The sequence below is a fragment of the Nicotiana sylvestris genome, chromosome 9 (assembly GCF_000393655.2).
Source record: "Nicotiana sylvestris chromosome 9, ASM39365v2, whole genome shotgun sequence".
Lineage (NCBI taxonomy): Eukaryota > Viridiplantae > Streptophyta > Magnoliopsida > Solanales > Solanaceae > Nicotiana > Nicotiana sylvestris.
The window spans coordinates 144,983,937-145,008,328 of NC_091065.1; the positions used below are offsets into that span (position 1 = coordinate 144,983,937).

Here is a 24,392-nt window from a genome sequence, read left to right on the forward strand (position 1 = left end):
TTTAATTTATGATAAAAATCAATTAAGATTGACTTCTATTTTAAACAAATCCAATAAGAATTAAGACAAATTTGAGCAAAATAAATTTACGGGGAAAATCATTAAGATTTAAAATCTTTTCAGTATCAATGAAGTATTAATCTTTGGTATCTTGAGAGGAATATTCATAAATGTTCTAACGCATTTGTTCATTTGGAAATTTGGTCAATTTGAAAACTAAAAAAATAATAGAATTTTGTCGATCAGTGTCACGACCCAAAATCTCAACCGATAAGGGGATCATGATGGCGTCTAACACTGTTTGTTAGGTAAGCCAGTACAATAGATAACATGCAAAGGAAAGCAGTAAATGACCAACAACTGAACAAATAACATAATGCGAAACTACGCTGCAATAACATAATAAATACTAATATTAAAAACTAATGTAAGATCACTCCAAAGATTGATGTCATAAGTACATGAGCATTTAAACACAGCTAAATACAAGGTTCTAAAAGAAATACAATATTGTCCGAATAAAATAGAAACAACACAGTAAAGATAGGAAAGTGACTCTAGGACCTGCGAAAGGGGTGCAGCTCTACCTCGAATCACTGACTGGTAGCCGCTAAGTACCTCGTGGGACTCCGCTAGTACCAACGTCAAAATATGCACAAGAAGTGCAGAAGTGTAATATGTGTATAACCGGCCCAATGTACTCAGTATGTGTCGAGCCTAATCCCGACGAAGTAATTACGAGGCTATAATACGACACCTACTAAAACCTATGCAGTTATATATATAAAGCAACAGAAAATAACAAGTAAAGCATCAAAGTAATGACGGGGTGGGGACATATATAAGGGGCAATAATTGGAACAATAAGTAATGAATCACCAAGTAAGTCTCTTTCCGAAATAAGCAACGAAACCGCCAAGTTAAATTCACAATATAAGTATCAAGTAAAATAATAAAGTCAACAAATTGCACGGCATCACCCTTCATTCTTTTACTCTCATCCTCACTATATGATATAAATAAAGTATGTGCACAGTATCACCCCTCGTGCTTTTACTCTCATCCTTACATGATAATGATAATACCAAAAATTGCACGGCAAGATATGAATATGCAAACAAGGCACGTCAACAACCTTCTTGCTTTTCACTCTTCCTCACCAAGCATTCATCACAACACAACATATATCAAACAAGGTGGGAAACAAGTTCAACTTCTATAATAATATCAAAACCCGCTTGTCATATAAGAATCTTTCCATAATTAGAGCCAACAACCAATCAATAATTTTCATGTTCTCATCACCCAATGTCACAACAATATCAATATATGAAATAATATGGAAGCGGGACATCAAGGAATTAACAATCTATCTAGGCATGGAAGACATATTTCATGAAATAACATGGTACAAGTAAAGAAATTCTACTTGCATGCTTATCCCATGGCTCCGCATAGACACTTGTCACCTTGCATATACGTCGCCCCCAACACATAATTCACATAGCAAATAGATTCGATTCTACCTTATTTCCCTCAATTCAAGGTTAATCAAGACACTTCTTTCGCAATAAAATCACAATCAACCACGACTTTGTCTTTCGAACAAGCCTCCAAACCAACCGAATCTAGCCAATTATTAACCAAACAATCCAATATAAGCTTTAGAAACTACCCACGAATGAAAAAATATTAAATTTTAATCATTTTTTAAAAAAGTCAATCCTAGACCCGCTTGGTCAAAATTCAAAATTTGGACCAAAACCCGATTATCCATTCATTACCAAGCCCAGATATGTAATTCGTTTTGAAATTCGACCTCAGTTTGATGTTTAAATCTCAATTTATAAAATCCCTAAATTCTACCCAAAACCCCTAATTTTTACCTTGAAATTAATAGATTTGATATTAGAAATTCATGAAAAGTAGTTAAAGATGTTTGCCAATGAATTTAGGGAGAAAATGTTCTTCAAAAATCGCCTCTAGAGAGCTTAGGTTTGAAAAAATGTGTAAAATAAGCTAAGTCCTAATTTTTTAATCTTTTACCCGGCCGCAGATGTGGCAGTTGCAAACTCTTGTTCTCAATTACGATGTTCGCAAATGCGACACAATGTATCAGACCTACTAAAGTCGCAAATACGATAAAACCTCGTATTTGCGAAGTCCACATTCATTGCAATTCGGTGCATGCTTCGTATTAGTGAAGCAGTCCATGAATCTTAGTCATCGCAAAAACGATAAAATTTGTCGCAAATGCTGACCTCCTAAGGTCTCAAATGCGATGAATTCTTCGCAAAAGCGAAGACCAGCCCCCCAACCGTTGTTCGCATTTGCGAGCCTGATATCACAAATGCGAGGCTCGCGATTGCTATCAGGTTCTCGCAATGTGAGACCTGCAACCTTGCACCAGCAATGCCCAATAGTTCCAAACCATCCAAAACTCGTCTGAACCTCACCCGAGCCCCTCGGGCTCTAACCCGAACATGCACACAAATGTAATAACATCATATAAACTCGCTCGTTCGCTGACTCAAATCATCAAAACAATATCAAATATCAAGAATCGATTATCAAAACTCAAGATCTCAACTTAAAACTAAACCTTTTTGCCAAGTTTCACATAATATGTCGAAATACGCTCGAGTCACTCGAGACCCTAACCAAACGTGCGTACCAGATTTGTCAAAATATCGATCCAAGGTTGTTTACAAAATATGTTGATTGTGGTCAACTCTAGCCTCATTCTATGTCAAAAATCACATTTTCTTCAAAAATTTGCAAAAAAACTTTTCAAAAAGCGACACGGACCATGCACGCAAATCAATAAATATAAATGAAGCTATGAGAGATTTCGGAATACAGAAATTAAGGCTAGTACTCAAATCACCCTATCGAGTCGTCACATTCTCCTTCTTTAAAAGAAATATACATCTTCGAACGGACATAAAAGCGTGCCTAGACTGGTAAAAAGGTGGGGGTACCTACTCTGCATATCGAATTCGGTCTCCCACGCAGCCTCCTCAATTGGCTTACCTCTCCAATGCACCTTTACAGAAGGAAAACTCTTATATCTCAACTTATGAACCTACCGGTCTAGAATAGTCGGCTCTTCCTCATAGGCCAAATTTTCATCAAGTTGCACCGTGTTAAAGTCCAAAATATGTGATCTATACTCATGGTACTTCCAAAGCATGGAAACATAAAATACCGGATATACCCTTATTAGGCTAGGAGGAAATGCAAGCCTATAAGCAACCTCTCCAAGTATTTCTAAGATCTCAAACGTGCCAATAAACCTCGGGCTCAACTTTCCTTTCTTCCCAAACCACACCACGCCCTACATAGGTGACACTCAGAGAAGAACCTTCTCACCTGCCATGTAAGTCACATCTCGAACCTTCCAGTCCGCATAACTCTTTTGCCTTGATTGAGTTGTATGAAGTCGCTCTTGAATTACCTTAACTTTTTCCAAAGCATCGCAAATGTAAATCACTGCCCAACAATCTAGCCTCACCGGGCTCAAACTAGGGGTGGGCATCGGTCAGTTCGGTTCGGTTTTGAACATTATCTGTTTTGCCTATCGGTTATCGGTTTACAAATATCATAGCTCGATAACCAAACCGATAAGATATTGGTTATCGGTTATCGGTTAATCGGTTATATATCGTTATCGGTTCGGTTATCGGTTTACCTGATAAGATAAAACAACTAAAATATTTTGCAATATATAAAACAAAGAAATCAAACTGCCAGAACGTGTAAACTGCCAACTTATATTGTTTCTTAACAAAAGCACGCTCCCACTTCTATGCAGTATCTACTAATGTCTGGCGGAGAAATGGTGGTGAGTCTTGCGTCTTGACTCTTGGGGGCTGCGATGGAAACAAGAATGAGAACTGAGAGACAAACGACTGAAGACTGAAGAGTGAAGAGGGAATTAGGAAAATAAATAACCCTAGTATATACTTAAGGGTAAATTAGTAAATTACATCATTCTTATTGGGTTATCGGTTTTTACCCAATAACAAAAATGCAAACCGAGCCCGAACCGATAACCCAATAAAAAAGAAATTTAACCCGTTACCGAACCGTTAACCCAATAACCCAATACCGATAACCCAATAAAGAATTGACGGTTCGGGTTATCGGTTTTACCCGATATATGCCCACCCCTAGCTCAAACCAACCAATCAGCGAATGACATCGCCTCCCATATAAGGCCTCATATGGAGCCATCTAGATGCTCAACTGATAGTTGTTATTGTAGGTGAACTTCGTTAGAGGTAAAGACTGGTCCTATTGACCCCCGAAATTCATAGAGCATGTCTGCAACATGTCCTACAATATCTAAATAGTGTGCTTGGACTGTCCATCCGTTTGAGGATGAAATGCAGTACTCAACTCGACTCGTATTCCAAACTCATGCTGCACGGCTTTCCAAAAATGCAATGTGAACTGCGTGGATCAATCAGAAATGATAGAAATGGGCATGTCGTGCCGGAAGATAATCTCCTAGACGTAAATCTAAGCCAACCATTCTAAATACTAGGAAGTCATCATCGGAATAAAGTGTGTGAACTTATTCAACCGGTCCACAAAAACCTAGACTGCGTCATACTTCCTCAAGGTCCATGGTAAGCCTACTACAAAATCCATAGTAATGCGCTCCCACTTCCACTCTGGTATCTCCAATCTCTGAATCAAACCACCCAGTTTCTAATGCTCATACTTCACCTGTTGACAATTCAAACACCGAGAGACATAATCAACAATATCTTTCTTCATTCTCCGCCACCAATAGTGTTGTTTCAAGTCACAGTACATCTTTGTGACCCCTGGGTGAATGGAATAACACAAAATGTGAGCCTCCTTAGGGATCAACTCTCTCCACCCATCAACATTTGGAATACAAATCCCGTCGTGAAGTCGTATAACATTGTCATCTCTAATCACAACCTCCTTGGCACCACCCCGCTTCACTGTGTCTTTCAACACCAACAAGTGAGGATCATAAAATTGGCTAGCCTTGATATGCTCCAACAACGATGACGGCACCACAACACAAGCAAGAACCCGACTAGGCTCTAAAACATCCAATTTCACGAACCGGTTGGCCAAAGCCTGAACATCCATGGCTAGTGGCCTCTCCACTACCGGTAAATATGACAAACTACCCATGCTCTTAGCCTTCCTACTCAATGCATTGGCCACTACATTCGCCTTCCCCGGATGATATAATATGGTGATATCATAGTCTTTTAGTAACTCTAACTATCTCCGCTGCCGCAAATTAAGGTCCTTCTACTTGAACAGGTGCTGGAGACTCCGATGGTCGGTATAGACCTCACATGGAACACCGTATAGATAGTGCCTCCAAATCTTCAGTGCATGAACAATGGATACTCAGGAAAATGAAGCTCCCAAAGCCCAAATTCAGAAAATGAGAACAGCTGCTAGAAACCCGAAAAGAAGCCGAGCAGATGAAAGGCTTATAAGTAGTCTGAAAAAGAAAGCCCTTGAGTGTCAAGATGACCTGGAAAAGTCTGAGGCCAACCTAGCCAAAGTCCAGGCACAATGGGCAAAGGAGGCGGAAGAGCGGGCAAAGTTTGTGCAACAAATGAAAAAAAAGTATGAAGGGACAATCACCAGCCTGAAGAGAAAAATGACTACCCTCGAGAATGAGGCAGCCAAGCAGACCAAGGACTTTAAAGCTGATAGGGAACACTACTATAATTTGATGGTTCAGATGGAGGAAGAAATGCAACAGTTGCAAAATCAACATCTTCATGACACTTAGGTGTTAGAAGCCCGGAATCAACAAGTCGGGCGTCTGCTTCAAGAAAAGGATAGAATCCGAGAGCGGGTCAGAATCATCGCCGACTACATTGTTGTGAAATTCCAAGCATGTGAGGATATGACTCGCACCACTTTCTTCGCGGCAGTGATGACGTTTGTCCGACAGATAATGAGTGACTTGGAGAGGCTTCAAAGGGATCTTGCATATAGGCCCGTGGCGAGACCGAATGATGTCCCACGGGCCCCAGGATCATTTGAGGCATTAATGTATTCGTGATTTTTACTTGAGTCTCTATTTTCTTTCTATTGGAGTCTGTCAGTTTGTTTTCGAGCCTGTATTTACTTTTGTTGAAGTATGTTAGTTTGTTTTTTTTGTCGTTTCATTAGAGTCTGTTAGTTTCTTGATTGAGTCTGTTAGTTTTTGAGTCATTATAATCAAAGTATTTGTTTTTTTTTTAAAATCCCAAAAATGTTTTACTACTTTTTTTTACACTTTTACCCCTGAACTACGCTCGGTGTGATTCATGTGGGGTCATGATACGTAGGCAATCTCCATAGGATTCGACCATAACCAAAAGAAAAGAGAAAGAAAATAAGAAACCGTGAGAAATAAATGATGGCAAAATAAGAGAGGGAAATGAGAGAATAAAAACAAAGAGAAGTCAAGCAAAGAAAGGCATGAATGAAAAAAAAGAGAGAAAAAGGGAAGTTGCAAATGGAAATAAGGAAAAGTCGGGATGACACAAGCAATCGAGCAAATGCATGATAGAAATGATTAATTACTTAGGTGCATTGCATTCCACAAATATGCGGTTACCAATCTGTTAAGCTCTAATCACTAACGAGTTTGTTGTTGATGCCAGAACTAAGGCAGATCGTTAGTTTGTTGAGCATTCTGGCAACCCATCCATACAACACCAGGTCCAAAGGCAAATCGATCATGTCTAACCAAGAACTTGATGCAAGTAGCATCGATCCTTCAAGAGAGGTGGAAGAATTGGATGTTAATTCGATGAAAGAAGAGATGTATAAGTTGAAGCAGCAGATGGCCGAAATGTACCAGGCCTGGGCAAAAGGGCAACCACCACCAGCTTACCCCGCCAACGCTGCTTTCATCCCGCCATTGACTGAAACCCAGGAACATCCTACTATTGATTCATCTGCAGGAATTCCTATTTACCATCACTACCAAGGCACCACCTCCCAAACCCCGCAAGCTCCACCACCCAAACCAGTTCCATATCCTCCTCCCCCAATCACTCCTGTCTTCGTAGCATCCCCATCTGCTACACTACACCATTCTTCCAGTGAGCCTATTTTCCTAGCCCAGGATAACCAATACTACCCCCCCCAGAGCCCATTTTCAAAGCTTCAGAAGTTTATACTCCTCGTTTTGATCTTCCTGCGGAAGCTGAAAAACCATCCAAAAATCCTGAACAGGAGGAGATGTTCAAAAAATTTAAAAGCTTAGAACAATCATTCAGAGACATACGGGAGTTAGGAGGTCAAGTAAGTGTGGCTTACAAAGACCTGTGTTTGTTTCCAAATGTGCAATTACCAGCAGGGTTTAAGATGCCCAAGTTTGATTTATACGATGGGCACGGTGATCCAGTAGCACACTTGAGAGGTTTTTGTAGCAAGATGAGGGGAGCTGGAGGAAAAGATGAATTGTTGATGGCATATTTCAGTCAAAGTCTGAGTGGATCGGCGCTAGAGTGGTACACCCGGCAGGATCACAGAAGGTGGTATACATGGGATGATTTGGCGCAAGCATTCGCTTGTCACTTCCAATACAATCTTGAGATCGTTCCAGATCGATTGTCCTTGAAAAAACTGGAGAAAAAGCACAGTAAAAGTTTCAGAGAGTATGATTTCCGATGGAGAGAGCAGGCAGCAAGAGTAGACCCTTCAATGAAAGAAAGTGAGATGGTGAATTATTTCCTACATGCCTTAGAACCTACTTACTATGTCCATCTGGTCTCAGCTATAGAAAAATCCTTCAATGAAGTAGTGAATATGGGAGGTATGGTAGAAGAGGGGCTCAAGTTGAATAAAATCATGAGCTATTCGGCTATTAAGGCGACCACTCAGGCTATTCAGGGCGACACAGGAGGAATTGGGAAAAAAAAGAGAGAGGACTTAGCAATGGTTGATTCAGGAACTTGGTTCGGACCCATAGGCTCATCTCACCACTATAATTAGCCTTGACCCCACCACCAAAGTTACCCTCATAGCCTATATAATCCACCCTAACACTACTACCCCCACGAGAACCTCATTTTTCTGTCCACCATGCCCAAACATACAACCAACCTCCCACCCACGCGCAATGGTGTGCGCCCATTCCCCAAAACACTTATCCACCCCCACGAGCCTACCGAAACCCTCCTAGACCAAGTTTCTGGCCTAATCAAGCATTTAAGGATGAAAGGTTGTAGAAAAAGAAAACCTTTACTCCATTGGGAGAGTCATATACCGGTTTGTTCCACAGCCTAAGACAACTGGACATGCTGAGGCCGATACAGTCCAAATTACCAAATCCTCCCCCGAAAAATCTTGATTATTCCGTAAGCTGTGAGTATTGTTCTGGTACTCCAGGTCATGACACGGAGAGTGCTGGCACTTAAAAAGTGTTATCCAAGAGCTTATTGATACCAATCAGATTGAAGTTCAAGCTCTTGAGGCGCCCAATATCAACCGGAATCCGATGCCAGCACATCAGGAGGCAAATATGATTGAAATAGTGCATGAGGGAGGGGAGCCCAGGAAGCCGTCACAGACCGTCATGATGATTCGGTCCAGTGGGGTCAAGACAGTTGAACAATCAACAAGTGAGAAATCAGTGCTCAAGTCAACCGAAAGTAGTAGTGAACCATCCGTAATAGTTAAGAAGGGGTCTTCGAGTGATGTTGCAGCAAAGCAAGAAGGGATGAAAGTGGTTGTGCCAGGAGTGGCAAGCAAACCTGCCGTAATCATGGAGGGCGCCCGCACAGATCATGTCATTATCAAGCCGGTAACCCAGTTACCAATAGTCAACAGCAGGGCTATTCCATGGAATTACGAACGGGTGACAGTGACTTACAAAGGGAAAGAAATCAAAGAAGAAGTTTGTGAAACCTAGGGTTTGACTCGCTCGGGAAGATGTTTTGCCACTAGGAGTTGAGAAAATCTAAGCTCTCCAAAGATAACCCAGTGCTGGTAAAGAAAGCTGTAAGTGAAGAAGAGGCAGAGGAATTCTTGAGGAAGATGAAGGTGCAGGACTATTCTATCGTGGAACAATAAGGAAGACGCCTGCTCAAATTTCACTATTGTCATTGTTAATCCACTCAGATGAGCACCGTCAAGCTTTAATGAAAATCTTAAATGAGGCTCACGTTCCCGATAAAATCACCGTGAACCATTTGGAAAAGATAGCCAACAAGATCTTTGAAGTGAACAGAGTCACTTTTTCCGATGATGAATTGCCCGTAGAGGGTACTGAGCATAACAGAGCCCTTTACCTTACGGTGAAATGTGAGAACTCCGTGGTTACCTGGGTATTGGTAGATAATGGTTCCAGTGCGAACATCTGCCCTCTCTCCACTCTGAGTAAGTTGAAAGTGGAAGATGAGAGGATTCATAAGAACAGTATCTGTGTTCGGGGATTTGATGGCGGAGGCAAAGATTCAGTTAGGGATATAATGCTAGAGCTGACGATAGGGCCAGTTGAGTTCACAATGGAATTCCAGGTGCTGGATATAGCTGTTTCCTACAATCTGCTGTTAGGTCGACTGTGGATTCACGCCGCTAAAGTAGTCCCATCAACACTACACCAAGTGGTAAAATTTGAATGGGATAGATAGGAAATAGTTGTGCATGGCGAAGACAGTTTATGCAGCGATGTCATTGTACCGTTCATTAAAGTGGAAGATGACAAGGGACCGTGGGTCTACCATGTCACGACCCAAACCGAAGGGCCGCGACGGGCACCCGGTGCTTTACTCAACCGAGTACCAACGTAACATATCTTTATTATCATATTGTCATGAGTAAATGAGCCAGAAAACCCGTCATGAGATAACAAGAATAAAACATAAGGGAATACTCAACATATGAAGACCCAACATGATATACAAACTTATATATGTGACATACGGGCCTATAAGGCCGACATGACCATTAGTAAACTCGAAACATAGGCCGACAAGGCCATACAAGTATCCATACACCTGATATCTATCTACAAGCCTCTAAGAGTACATAAAATCATAAAGGTAGGGACAGGGCCCCGCCATACCAATCAATACATATCCAAAGCATACTGACCAAATAGGCAACTCCGGAACAAGTGGAGTGCACCAACACCTTCACTAAGCTGATAGCCTACTAGGAGGACTGTCAACCTATCAATCGGGACCTGCGGGCATGAAACGCAGCATCCCCGAGCAAAAGGGACGTCAGTACGAATAAAGTACCAAGTATGTTAGGCAGTAAAGCATAAACAAGAACAGTAATGTAAAGAGAGAGATAGAGGAGATACAACCTATAACATCTTAGTGCCTCTGGGGGTTACTGATATGAAATGCATAATACATATATATACATAAACTTTTTAAAACATTCGCCTCTGTGGGCATCATCATCATCATATCGTACCCGGCCTCAAAGAAGACTTGGTAAAAGCGTACCCGACCATCATAAGGTTCGGTAGAATCATACCCGGGCACGTGGAGCTCGGTAAACCCAACTGATTAGTGGTTGCACAATAGGTGTCGTACCCGGCCGACTATAGAGCGGCTCGGTAGAGTAAAATAGATACTATATATAATGCATGCTAGACTCATGGAATCACCTTCTAAACCTTTTGGAGTGACTTAAGAACACTATGGACATTCATACCCTCAATATGAACCTTAGTAGGATTCAAGGATCATACACACTTGCTTAGAATAATTTTATAAGGAAATAACAACATGGACAACCTTAGTTGCTAGGAGTAGAGTCATTATGAAATAGCGTATCGTTTATGTTCATTTCATTTTAGATCATGCCAAAAGAAAGAAGAAAGTGCCTTAACATACCTTAAACCCGTTGAGTCCTTAATCACTTCCAAGCAACTCTTCAAACAAGTCAACTCAATCTATCATAGTATAAGGAGATTCAAAATCAGTGTTGAGCAAAGGCTAAGTCTATAACTTAAGCTAGTAGCTCGTTTACGTAAATTTTGGCAGCATCTCCCTTGTAACAAGGGCCTCCTCCAATACCATATACAAACAACAATGACCAGAGCAATCCATCAATATATAATTATCAATATCAAGACACCATATAACAACAACAAGTCACAACTACATTACGACGAGCGGCAAGCTCCGATTGGAATCCGTATACCCCTTATCAATCCTTATAGACTTCTTACTTCAACATAAAAGTATCATTAACTTGATAATGAAGTCATTAATCAATGATTCCAGCCTTATACCATATATTTATAACAACGAAAATAATCCACAACTTCAACTATCCCCAACTAGCAACTTTATTCACTAGTTCATGTCTAGCCCATCCATTTAACTTAATCAATATCAAGATAACCTTAGGCACAAGCAAGAACACAATATACATACCTCCTACAGTAACTTCAAGTCAAAATCCAAGTTATATTCATTTTACAACAACCCTTAATAGCAATACAACACCATAGAAGTGACTTAAGCTAATCCAAGTATTATCTTGTAGTTTATCATCCTAACAACTTAACCAACATACAAGCAAGCTTAAGCACAATTAGTAGGCTGTTATACTCACCTTAGACAGCAGCAACAACTTGGAATTTCATCCAAATACAGCCCACAACAATCCTCAATGACAACACAACCTCAAAGAGGTGTTGTTCTTCACTAGAACTAAGTTTTGATGTTGAAATATGGTGTAATCACTTTGGAATCACTTCAAACCCTTGTGGTATATGTTTAGGAGGGTTAGGAGAAGTTTGGAGACGAATTTTAGTTGAAAAATGAGCAAAAATAGGCGTCCAAATCGTTTATAAATTGAAGTAGGTCAACCACCGCCTAAGTGGGTCCCATTGGGAGCTGCTTGCGCGGTCTCGCGAAAACACGAATATATCTCTACTCCAATGTTGTATTGACGAACGGTTTATTGCGTTAGAAACTAGACTCGTAGATTTTCAATTTGGTAGGTATAACACCCCATGATTCCAAGTATATTTGGATAAATTCTCAGATACATTTGACCTAAATTTCAGCAAATTTATGAATGTAACTTGTGATGACCTTTGCCAACTCTTGTTCCACAACTTGCTTGCCTTCAAAATGTAGAAAATGAATATCATACGACTAAAATAACTCATAGAATAACCTCCTTATCATGTAAGAACCCTAGTCTCACCCCAAAGTACATGTTATAACATTCCAAACTTGTCGACTTTTGACGAAACTTATTTTCTTCAATTGGTTTAGCTTCTAAGATTTCCAACCCTCTTGGTACTCGTTATTCATGATCTTAAATATTTGTAACCTCCAAGGTAACATGATTAACTTACTTTATTTGCTTCCAAATAGAATCTCATTTCCGAGCTTACATCAATGACTTACGACGTACTCTCACGTATGAAAACTTGGGGTGTAACATCATTCCCCCCTTTGGAACATTCGTCCTCGAATGTTGACTGATGCGCTTATCAGTTTCATAAACTATGGCTCTTACGAATACTTTAATGCTCATCTTTCCATCTAAGCAACTATTTTGTGAATAAATCCAAATGCTTGGGCATTCCCCCCTTTTAGGCCTCTTTGTCACACCATGACATATGGTTGGAATTCTTCCAACATCTTAACATTTGATACCTTATGTCATGCAGTATGTACGACTGTGTCCTTGTATGAGCGCCTAGCGACTCGTCTTCTCTTTTTCCTCCATCTTTTAGCCAATCTCTAAGCCTCACTTTATGAACATATACAGAATTATGACAAGCTATCCCTCTAGGCATCTATAGGTGTACTGATGTCTTTCGCTTGGTACTTTATCGAACTTAAGACTATTTCTATCTCTTGTTTCATAGCCTTGTATATCTATCCTTATGGATTTACTACATCTAAGTAGGTTATACTATACCATAAAACTTACTTCGATTTATTATTACCGAGGTTTGCTACCCAACTCCAGGTTACTCTCTCGCTGCTTATCCTATATGTATAAATCTAAGTCCTTTAGTGCTTCCTCATTATTATTCATCTAAGAATAACAAACAAATCTCATCTCGAACTTTGGAACTTGTACCCATCTATTGTTTATTCACCTTAATGTTGATCTATAATCTATCACTGATAACTTGCAACCTCTTACGTAATACACTGTCACTAGGGCTCACATCTTATCGGGGAACATATGAAGTGATTTTCCTGATCCACCTAGGGATAATACTATACTTCAATAACCGTATTTCATTGCATCCCAATGCGATTCATCTTATGGGGGTATTCTAATCCCGTGCAATTAATGAAATCCCTTTCTAGTTAAATCGTTACTCAATCAAAGGCCTAAGCATCATCCTCTTATCTATCACAATTAGACCCTTATTCTACTGCCAGGGCAGCATTCCATCTCTTCCAAATGCACCTAGTCTCAGACTCCTCTGTGTTCATTCAGGCTGTACCGAGCTTTTTATTACATATGGAAATCATCAGCTCCCTTGTTTTGATGGATTTAATCCTGAGGACATACATATTCTCGTCACCTTCTCACTCACCTTTTCATATCCTTACTCCTATCAACCTAAAACCTTGTTGCTCTACAATACTTTACCTTAGGACCTACACCGATCTATTTATACTACTCGCAACCTTCCTTTAACTTGCTAGCACCATAAATTTCCTTTCGTGCCTTCTCAGTTGTCCTTAAATGTAAGCAATTACTTTTGCTGGTCGTTCTATCACTTGTTGCATGAATACTTGGCTTGTCATTTTGCCCACGAATACTATAATTTCCTGTACCTCATATGATCTCAAACATCACCTTTGATGGCTTTTTTTTACCATTCATTAGCCATGATAGGTGCCACTTTCTTATGGAGTGTATACAATATTGTAGTGAGACTGTTGTTACAGGATAATTTACTCTTTAGCTCACTATGCTTAGGTGGAAACCTTCTTCCTTATTTCCTCAGCTAGTCTTTCATTGTAGTACTTAGGGAGACCTTCTGGCTCTTGTAAAGTTGCGAGCTTGATATATCGTACACCCGAAGGTAATTTTCGTTATTCTTACTTGCCCATAATAATCCTTAGTTACATAAATTTATGCTTTTGTGCTCGTAGGGTTACTTCTAAACTCAAATTTTTATTGTCTCCTTAGTGGCACTCTCTCTTATTTTTATAAACCTTAAAAATGGTACCTTTAATTGCCTCAACTCCTATCTGAAATTTTTTCAAATGATTGCGATCTCGTATCTCGAGACTGAATTCACTATGTTTCAGTTCACTACATTTGTCTTGCATGATCTATTGATTTATCCGTGACCTCTTGTCTAGCCAGAACTGGGCTCTTCTTGAATCAACTACTAATTACTCGTTGGTCCATTCACACACACACACACATATATATATATATATATTTTGCATAATCCCTCTTGGGATATATCCTTTGTCTTAACTTATCTCTCGCCACTAGCTCCTGATGTATCAAGTGTCCATTCACACTTATTTATCAATAACATCCTGGCCGAAAACTTTTACTGCCTCTCCCCGGTGTCGTGCTTGTATAATGTTCTGGAGTCGCAACATATCTGCAGGAACTGAATAAATGCAACATCATCCCTTTCTCCTTTTTACCACATTCTTCCTTTACCATTCCATAGTTAACTGAACCGCTTAACTCCGACTTAATACCATATCACACCATATTCCCCCCTTCAGGGGAGTACTAAGATTTAGTACTACGACGATCTACCTATACTTGTTTTACCTTTTCATATTCGGCGTCTTTTCACATTATCAATGAACCTTAATCACCTTATGGTAACCTTCTGTACCAGGGATAACTAAATTTCTTACGCACGAAGGTGACACCTACGGTAACTGGCACACTTAGTCCCTTAAGATTAACTCTGCTCAGAGTGCTTGCTTTAGGTAAGCGACTTCCTAAATAACCTTTAAAGGTTATTCGTCTGTTGTCTATTCTATTATTGTTGGAGCACGATCTTTGAAATTCTCACGATGTCGACCATTATCAAATCCTCCGGTCCCTAATTCATGTTCGGTTTTATCTTGTTCACCAGCCCATACTGATTTTTATTACTCTGGGGTCTAACCTTTCCTCCTGGTAATCACGTTGAAGTCACCAACTCATTTCTCGAAATAAGAATATGACTTTATGGCTTATACTCTTTTATTGCCTTAAGGCTTGTCACCTCTTGTATTTTCCTTCACTTGACTATAGACTCTGTCATCGTGTCATATTTTGATTTACTGTTATCACCCCTATATCACATCTTACTCATGATGCTTTATTTATTTTCTTCTTATTCTCCGGATAATATTTTCTTGTCGATCGCTTTATTCTGAAAACTTCAACAAAAAGTTCTTTCCCTTTAAGCTCCCTTAGCTTTATCTCACTTGCTCTTTGGAATGCCTAACATTCTTTTTTTTTACTCGGGGCTAGTGTCATATTAAGGTAAATATTTGTCCCTTCTAGGATCCCACTGCCTATCTTCTGAAATTTCTGAATATTCCAGTATTCGTATCTGATTGTACTACTCTAGAGTTCACCATCTGGGTGTCATAGAAGAAGATCTATTACCACATTTGCACCATCTTTCAGAAACGCTAGTTAATGATAACAACCTATCCACAATTTTTGGGTTACTCTAACTCCAACTAGATCCTGATATCCCATCTTTCTCTTAAATAATATCTGTTAGCTCCCATAGAACATAACTGAGACAGGTGTGGCCAATTGTACTTACCTATGTCATTGATGAAGGTACCAAAATGCTTATATTTCTCTGCCTGATTTGAAAATATTGATAATCTTCATTATCTGGGTACCTCGTACCCCTCTTCACCTTACTTCTTTTACTTGTTAAAACTTGTATCTAGCTTCTGAATTCCTCATAGATTTTCACCATATTCATGAATAGATATCCGTGCCTTAAGGCTCCTTATTAAGAAGCATACACATCTTAGTACACACATGATCTGTTGAAGACCTCACATTTACTAATCAGGCATGATGTGAAATCGAGTTCCTCTGACTCAACTCTTCCACATCCACATGCAATCTCTTACCAACAGTCTTTGTGGATGTAGGTATCGTTGTATTATGACTAAAGTCGAATTTAGGAGTTTGAATTCTTACAACTGAGCTCTACTACATGATCTAGAGTAAGAAGAAAGAGTGACAGACCTAAATGCCCCGTAGCATCCTGCTTATAGGTGTGGTGCACAACACACCCATAAACAAGACTCTATTAGACACGGCTTGTAGACTCCCTAGGACAGAACTGCTCTGATACCACTTCTGTCACGACCCAAACCGAAGGGCCGCGACGGGCACCCGGTGCTTTACTCAACCGAGTACCAACGTAACATATCTTTCTTATCATATTATCATGAGTAAATGAGCCAGAAAACCCGTCATGAGATAACAAGAATAAAACATAAGGGAATACTCAACATATGAAGACCCAACATGATATACAAACTTATATATGTGACATACGGGCCTATAAGGCCGACATGACCATTAGTAAACTCGAAACATAGGCCGACAAGGCCATACAAGTATCCATACACCTGATATCTATCTACAAGCCTCTAAGAGTACATAAAATCATAAAGGTAGGGACAGGGCCCCGCCATACCAATCAATACATATCCAAAGCATACTGACCAAATAGGCAACTCCGGAGCAAGTGGAGTGCACCAACACCTTCGCTGAGCTGATAGCCTACTAGGAGGACTGTCAACCTATCAATCGGGACCTGCGGGCATGAAATGCAGCGTCCCCAGGCAAAAGGGACGTCAGTACGAATAAAGTACCGAGTATGTTAGGCAGGAAAGCATAAACAAGAACAGTAATGTAAAGAGAGAGATAGAGGAGATACAACCTGTAACATCAGAGTGCCTCTGGGGGTTACTGATATGAAATGCATAATACATATATATACATAAACTTTTTAAAACATTCGCCTCTGTGGGCATCATCATCATCATATCGTACCCGGCCTCAAAGAGGACTCGGTAAAAGCGTACCCGACCATCATAAGGTTCGGTAGAATCGTACCCGGCCACGTGGAGCTCGGTAAACCCAACTGATCAGTGGTTGCACAATAGGTGCCGTACCCGGCCGACTATAGCGCGGCTCGGTAGAGTAAAATAGATACTATATATAATGCATGCTAGACTCATGGAATCACCTTCTAAACCTTTTGGAGTGACTTAAGAACACTATGGACATCCATACCCTCAATATGAACCTTAGTAGGATTCAAGGATCATACACACTTGCTTAGAATAATTTTATAAGGAAAGAACAACATGGACAACCTTAGTTGCTAGGAGTAGATCCGTTATGAAGTAGCGTATTCATTTCACTTTAGATCATGCCAAAAGAAAGAAGAAAGTGCCCCAGCAGAGTCGCCAGAGCTGTCACACCTCCTTTTTCCGCACCCGCGAGGGTGCAAGGGAGTTTTTCCAATTAAAGGACAATCGAGACGGGATTGGTTTATTTATTTCAGAGTCGCCACTTGGGAGATTTAGGGTGTCCCAAGTCACCAATTTTAATCCCGAATCGAGGAAAAGAATGACTCCATATTACAGTCTGCGTACCAGAAATCCGGATAAGGAATTCTGTTAACCCGGGAGAAGGTGTTAGGCATTCCCGAGTTCCGTGGTTCTAGCACGGTCGCTCAACTGTTATATTTGGCTTGATTATCTGATTTTTTACATGTTAAACCTATGTGCAAGTTTTAAACTCTTGACCGCTTTTATTATTATTTTTTACGAGAATTGCAACGTCGTGAAAATATATCTCGAACCACGTTACATCAATGCACCCGTGGTTATTGACATATCTCGACTCGGTTGAGATTTGGATTTGGGTCACATAAATGTGCACCCGAATTAAGGAGAATAAATTATTAAGACGCACCTAAAACAATTAACGTATTGTTATTTTGGGGAAGGCCGTAACATTTGCTAAACGGCATGTCCCGAATTCTAAGTATTTTAATATATATGCATTTAAAGGGCCCCGCAGCTTCTACATTTTTTTCCGAGGCTCGTCTCATTTATTATTAAAAGGAATTTACAACGTCATGGAAATGCACCTCGGGCCACGCCACAATCAATGTGCCCGTGACTAGAGACATATTTCGACTCCGTTGAGATTTGGATTTGGGTCACATAAATGTGCACCCGGGTTTAGGGAGATAACATTATTAAAGGCGCGCCTAAAGCAACTAACGTATTGTTATTTTTAGGGAAGGCAGTGAATTTCACTAAACGGTCCATCCCAAATTCTAAGTATTTTAATAAGGCTCCTGTTAATCCCAACTTTGCTAACGTATTGTTATTGTTATTAAATCCAACTTCTATTACTAAAAATGAGAAATATGGCTTTAATGCCAGTAGTCATGATTTTTTCATTCAGACGTCCACATACTTATTGCAACGAGAGTACATAATATACGTGAGTACATACATTCGCAACAATTCATTGGATGTCAAATTGTTCCCTTAATAAACAAAAATATATGCACAGAAGTAAACATTCTCGTAAAAAAAACTTAAGCTCACGATATATTCTCTCATTTACTTTAAGCATATGTGGTAACTAACCATGAAATAAACATTTTTTTTAATGAAAGAAACAACGAAAATGCATTATTGACATACATCCATATCAAATACTCTCATTCACCTTGAACGATAATATGCGAAACGAACGAAATGAAACAAAGGATGAAGAATACTAACCTTCGAACCTCGACAAACCTAGAACGACAAACAAGCCCCCGATGGAACTCAAACCTGACCTCAACTAAACGAGGAACAACGACGAAACCTCGGACAAACCCCTCGACGTACCGGAACTCGATGAACCAAAGACGACCTCGATGGAAATAGAAATCTCGGACCCACAACTGTCAACAACCAAGGATTGTTTGGTTGTTGCTGTATTTTTCCGGCGCAACACCTGGTACGTGAAGCTGCAGCAGGAGGGGGTCGTTTGGGCAGTTGAAGAAGAAGTCGATAGGGCTGAACGACGAGCAGCAGGGGTTGTGGAAAAGCTGGAAGGGTCGTTTGGTGATGCGACGCAACAAACGCAGCCACAACTGCTGCTCGAAAGGAGACGATGAAGCTACTGTTTTTTTTCGGGCAACGGCAGTCGAAGGGCAGCGACGACGGGGCTGGTGCGTTGGGGGGGTTTGCTGGAAGGGTCGCCTGGTGGTGGTCGTTTGCTGGACAGTGGTTAATGGCTGGAGCTCGGACGTGAGAGAGTGGTCGTATGGGTAGTGTCGACGGGTTTGAGGGAGCTAGGAGGAGACAGGGTGGTGTTCGGACGGTATCGAGGAGGCAGTGGTTGTTTGACGACAAGGGGGGTTGCAGATAGGTTTTGGACCGTAGGGTTTGGTTGATTGGTTGACGGACTGGTTGCGATACGACGAGGGAGATGGTGTCGTCGGAGCAGGTGGTCGTTTGGACGTGGTGTTCAGGTGACGACGGTTATGGCGTTTGGACGTGGTGTTTAGATGTGAGGTTGAGCTGGTGTTGGGGGGTGTTTGTTGGTGGTTCCGGGCGGAGAGGGAGCTGTTGGTCGTGGTGTCTCCTGCTAGGGTTTTTCTGGTTTTCCAAGGAGAGGAAGAAGACGATGCACAGTAGTTCCTCCAAATTTCAGAAAATATCCCCCCTTCTTGGCTTGTTTGTCCGTGCATTTGTATAGTTTTTGCCAAGACAAATGAGCCCCACGCGTGGTGGGGTTCGAGACTTGTGTCCCCCACGCGTGGTGGGGTTCCCCATGTGTCATGGACTCGGTTTATTATGGGCTAGGTCCGAAAATTAGGCCTAAAACCGGGTAGTTTGAACCCGAATATTATTCTTTTGCCCGGACCCGAGAATAGGACAACGACGTTGCTTAACTAGTCCTATGTAAGCAAAATAGCTACTAAAATAAGACTAATTATTTAAAACAAAATTATATTATTATTTTCTTAATAATTTTCAAGATTTAAAATAGCTACAAAATATTAATAAAACTATTTTTTTGTAATTTTCGTTTTTTTTAAATATTAAGATAAAATATGAAGTAATATTTCTTGTATTTTTCAAAGTTAAAATGACAATAAAATATTAATAGAATTATATTTTTTGTTATTTTCGAAATTATATAAATTACAAAAATAAAGTGTAATTTTTGTATTTTCAAGTTTATGAGAAATACATAAACTAAAATTTGTATATATATTTTTGTGATTTTTCTTTTTTTTTTTTTGCAAAGAAATAAAGTAAAATAGTCAAAATAGCTATATTAGACTTAAATTACATATTTAAGCTAAAAATGTAAAAATTCTCGGGGAGGGTCAAAAATCCGGTGTCTACAGCTGCCCCTCTTTGACTGAAAACACAAAGAGTTTTCCGACAAAGAACGACTAGACATGTTTTTGACCCGACCATTACTTGGACGGACTACACTGAGGAAAGGGAGGGAATGTGACCGAGCCCTGGTATCTGAGCTGCCTACATATCCTTGGTTATACAGGAATCAGGCCACGTGTAGTTCGGGAATGAGAGAGATGGTGGAGTGTACCGAGGTGAGGAGCCGATCGAGGTGCCGTTCCGTTGAGGTTCCGGTCCGTGGTCCTGTCATTACAACAAAAATGAAAACTGAAAAAGACTAACTAAGCCTATCAGCTACTAGTTACAAGGATTCCTATCTCTAAGTCTTCTGAAACTTGATCTTGAGTCTTGAATGGCGCTTCATACAGACTTTGGATTTGAACCTTGATACTTGCTAGTTGTAGGCGCTAGTTCTTGAGCAGATCACATCTGTTCTCCACTTCCGTGCTTTGGATTCATTCATTTTTTTTTTCTTTTTTTTCTTTTTGTTGTGTCCAGCTTTTGTCGACCATCTCAGATGTTGACTCGCATTCTCGTGGCGAGTCTTCTGCTATTTATAACTTGGTTGAATGCTGGGGATTTTTGTTGTAGCCTTCTGCTTTCCGGTGGGGTTACTGATTTCCAAAATCTGCAGTATAGGACTAAAAAGTATTCCTCTTGTTATACAGGTGGGCGCCTGAAAAGAAATTTCGTTATACAGGTGGGCGCCTGACAAGAAATTTAAAGACTGAAAAGTATTCCACTCGTTATGTAGGTGGGCGCCTGACAAGAAATTTAAAGACTGGAATGTATGCCTCTGTTCTATGGGCGGGCTCCCAATTTCAACACTTGAAAGTAAAGACTGAATGTATTCCTCTGTTATTATGGGCGGGCTCCCAATTTCAACACTTGAAAGTAAAGACTGAATGTATTCCTCTGTTATTATGGGCGGGCTCCCAATTTCAACACTTGAAAAGTAAAGACTGAAATGTATGCCTCTGTTATCTGGGGAGGATCCCAACTTCAACACTTGAAAGTAAAAATTGAATGTATGCCTCTGTTATTATGGGCGGGCTCCCAATTTCAACACTTGAAAGTAAAGACTGGAATGTATTCCTCTCATTATACAGGTGGGCGTCTGGCTTCAATGCTTGAAATGTAAAGACTGAAATGTATTCCTCTCGTTATACAGGTGGGCGCCTGGAACATGAAATGCAAATACTGAAATGTATTCCTCTCGTTATACAGGTGGGCGCCTGGGTTTAGGAAAATGACTACTTTTTTTTCAAACGTTTTTCTTTTCTTTTTTTTTCTTTTCTTCTTTTCCTTTTTTTTGGTATCTTAGGAGAAAGATTCATCAGACTAAGATTTTGATCCTAGGAGAAGGTTCGTCAGACTAGGTCTCTATCTTAGGAGAAAAATTCATCGGACTAAGATTTTGATCCTAGGAGAAGGTTCATCAGACTAGGTCATTTTTGTTTTTTGGTTATCTTAGGAGAAAGATTCATCAGACTAAGATTTTGATCCTAGGAGAAGGTTCGTCAGACTAGGTCTCTATCTTAGGAGAAAAATTCGTCAGACTAAGATTTTGATCCTAGGAGAAGGTTCATCAGACTAGGTCATTTTTTGTTTTTTGGTTATCTTAGGAGAAAGATTCATCAGACTAAGATTTTGATCCTAGGAGAAGGTTCGTCAGACTAGGTCTCTATCTTAGGAGAAAAATTCGTCAGACTAAGATTTTGATCCTAGGAGAAAGTTCATCAGACTAGGTCATTTTTTGTTTTTTGGTATCTTAGGAGAAAGATTCATCAGACTAAGATTTTGATCCTAGGAGAAGGTTCGTCAGACTAGGTCTCTATCTTAGGAGAAAAATTCGTCAGACTAAGATTTTGATCCTAGGAGAAGGTTCATCAGACTAGGTCATTTTTTGTTTTTTGGTTATCTTAGGAGAAAGATTCATCAGACTAAGATTTTGATCCTAGGAGAAGGTTCGTCAGACTAGGTCTCTATCTTAGGAGAAAAATTCGTCAGACTAAGATTTTGATCCTAGGAGAAGGTTCATCAGACTAGGTCATTTTTTGTTTTTTGGTTATCTTAGGAGAAAGATTCATCAGACTAAGATTTTGATCCTAGGAGAAGGTTCGTCAGACTAGGTCTCTATCTTAGGAGAAAAATTCGTCAGACTAAGATTTTGATCCTAGGAGAAGGTTCATTAGACTAGGTCTTGTTTTTTTGGTATCTTAGGAGAAAGATTCATCAGACTAAGATTTGGATCCTAGGAGAAAGTTCATCAGACTAGGTCTCTATCTTAGGAGAAAAATTCATCGGACTAAGATTTTGATCCTAGGAGAAGGTTCATCAGACTAGGTCTTTTCTTTTTGGTATCTTAGGAGAAAGATTCATCAGACTAAGATTTTGATCCTAGGAGAAGGTTCGTCAGACTAGGTCTCTATCTTAGGAGAAAAATTCGTCAGACTAAGATTTTGATCCTAGGAGAAGGTTCATCAGACTAGGTCATTTTTTGTTTTTTGGTTATCTTAGGAGAAAGATTCATCAGACTAAGATTTTGATCCTAGGAGAAGGTTCGTCAGACTAGGTCTCTATCTTAGGAGAAAAATTCGTCAGACTAAGATTTTGATCCTAGGAGAAGGTTCATCAGACTAGGTCATTTTTTGTTTTTTGGTTATCTTAGGAGAAAGATTCATCGGACTAAGATTTTGATCCTAGGAGAAGGTTCGTCAGACTAGGTCTCTATCTTAGGAGAAAATTCGTCAGACTAAGATTTTGATCCTAGGAGAAGGTTCATCAGACTAGGTCTTGTTTTTTTGGTATCTTAGGAGAAAGATTCATCAGACTAAGATTTGGATCCTAGGAGAAGGTTCGTCAGACTAGGTCTCTATCTTAGGAGAAAAATTCGTCAGACTAAGATTTGGATCCTAGGAGAAGGTTCATCAGACTAGGTCTTGTTTTTTGGTATCTTAGGAGAAAGATTCATCAGACTAAGATTTTGATCCTAGGAGAAGGTTCATCAGACTAGGTCTTGTTTTTTGGTATCTTAGGAGAAAGATTCATCAGACTAAGATTTTGATCCTAGGAGAAGGTTCATCAGACTAGGTCTTGTTTTTTTTTTATATCTTTAACAACCACTTAGGAGGAAATGCATCTCCTATGGGTAAAACATAAACTTAGGAGGAAATGCGTCTCCTATGGGTAAAAACAAACTTAGGAGGAAATGCATCTCCTATGGGTGAAACTTAAACTTAGGAGGAAACGCGTCTCCTATGGGTAAAACTTAAACTTAGGAGGAAATGCATCTCCTATGGGTGAAACTAAAACAAACCGAGGAGGAAATGCGTCTCCTATGGGTAAAACTAAAACAATCTTAGGAGGAAATGCATCTCCTATGGGGTGAAACTAAAACAATCTTAGGAGGAAATGCATCTCCTATGGGTAAAACTCAAACTTAGGAGGAAATACATCTCCTATGGGTGAAACTTAAACTTAGGAGGAAATGCGTCTCCTATGGGTAAAACTTAAACTTAGGAGGAAATGCATCTCCTATGGGTGAAACTAAAACAAACCGAGGAGGAAATGCGTCTCCTATGGGTAAAACTAAAACAACCTTAGGAGGAAATGCATCTCCTATGGGGTGAAACTAAAACAATCTTAGGAGGAAATGCATCTCCTATGGGTAAAACTCAAACTTAGGAGGAAATGCATCTCCTATGGGTGAAACTAAAACGAACTTAGGAGGAAATGCATCTCCTATGGGTAGAACTCTAATGATTTCAAACTAGGAAGTGCGTCTCCTATTAATGAAACCTTCGCTTTCTTTTTTTGAATTATTTACTTACCTGTGTTGTCCTCCCTCGAAACTGTTGGGATTATTTAGATGGGGATGACTTTTTACCCTTTTTTTATTCTTTTTTTTTGCATAGCTTCTTCCTTCGAAGACTACCTCCCTTGAGAGTCGTTTTGCCTTTCCCCGAAAGGAACCGCTGAGGA

The 24,392-nt window shown here is 40.0% G+C and overlaps 2 protein-coding genes across 2 annotated transcripts; one reads left to right on the top strand and one right to left on the bottom strand.

Moving 5' to 3' along the window:
- Positions 1–4,716: 4,716 nt before the first annotated feature.
- LOC138878366 (uncharacterized) lies at positions 4,717–5,178 on the bottom strand. The gene has a single exon (XM_070158035.1). The coding sequence runs from the start codon at positions 5,176–5,178 to the stop codon at positions 4,717–4,719; it is 462 nt and encodes a 153-aa protein (XP_070014136.1).
- A 2,259-nt stretch (positions 5,179–7,437) lies between these two features.
- LOC138878367 (uncharacterized) lies at positions 7,438–20,999 on the top strand. The gene is made up of 4 exons (XM_070158036.1): positions 7,438–7,944; positions 8,459–8,906; positions 9,127–9,524; positions 20,907–20,999. Exons 1-4 carry the CDS (start codon positions 7,438–7,440, stop codon positions 20,997–20,999), a joined length of 1,446 nt encoding a protein of 481 aa, XP_070014137.1.
- Positions 21,000–24,392: the final 3,393 nt, after the last annotated feature.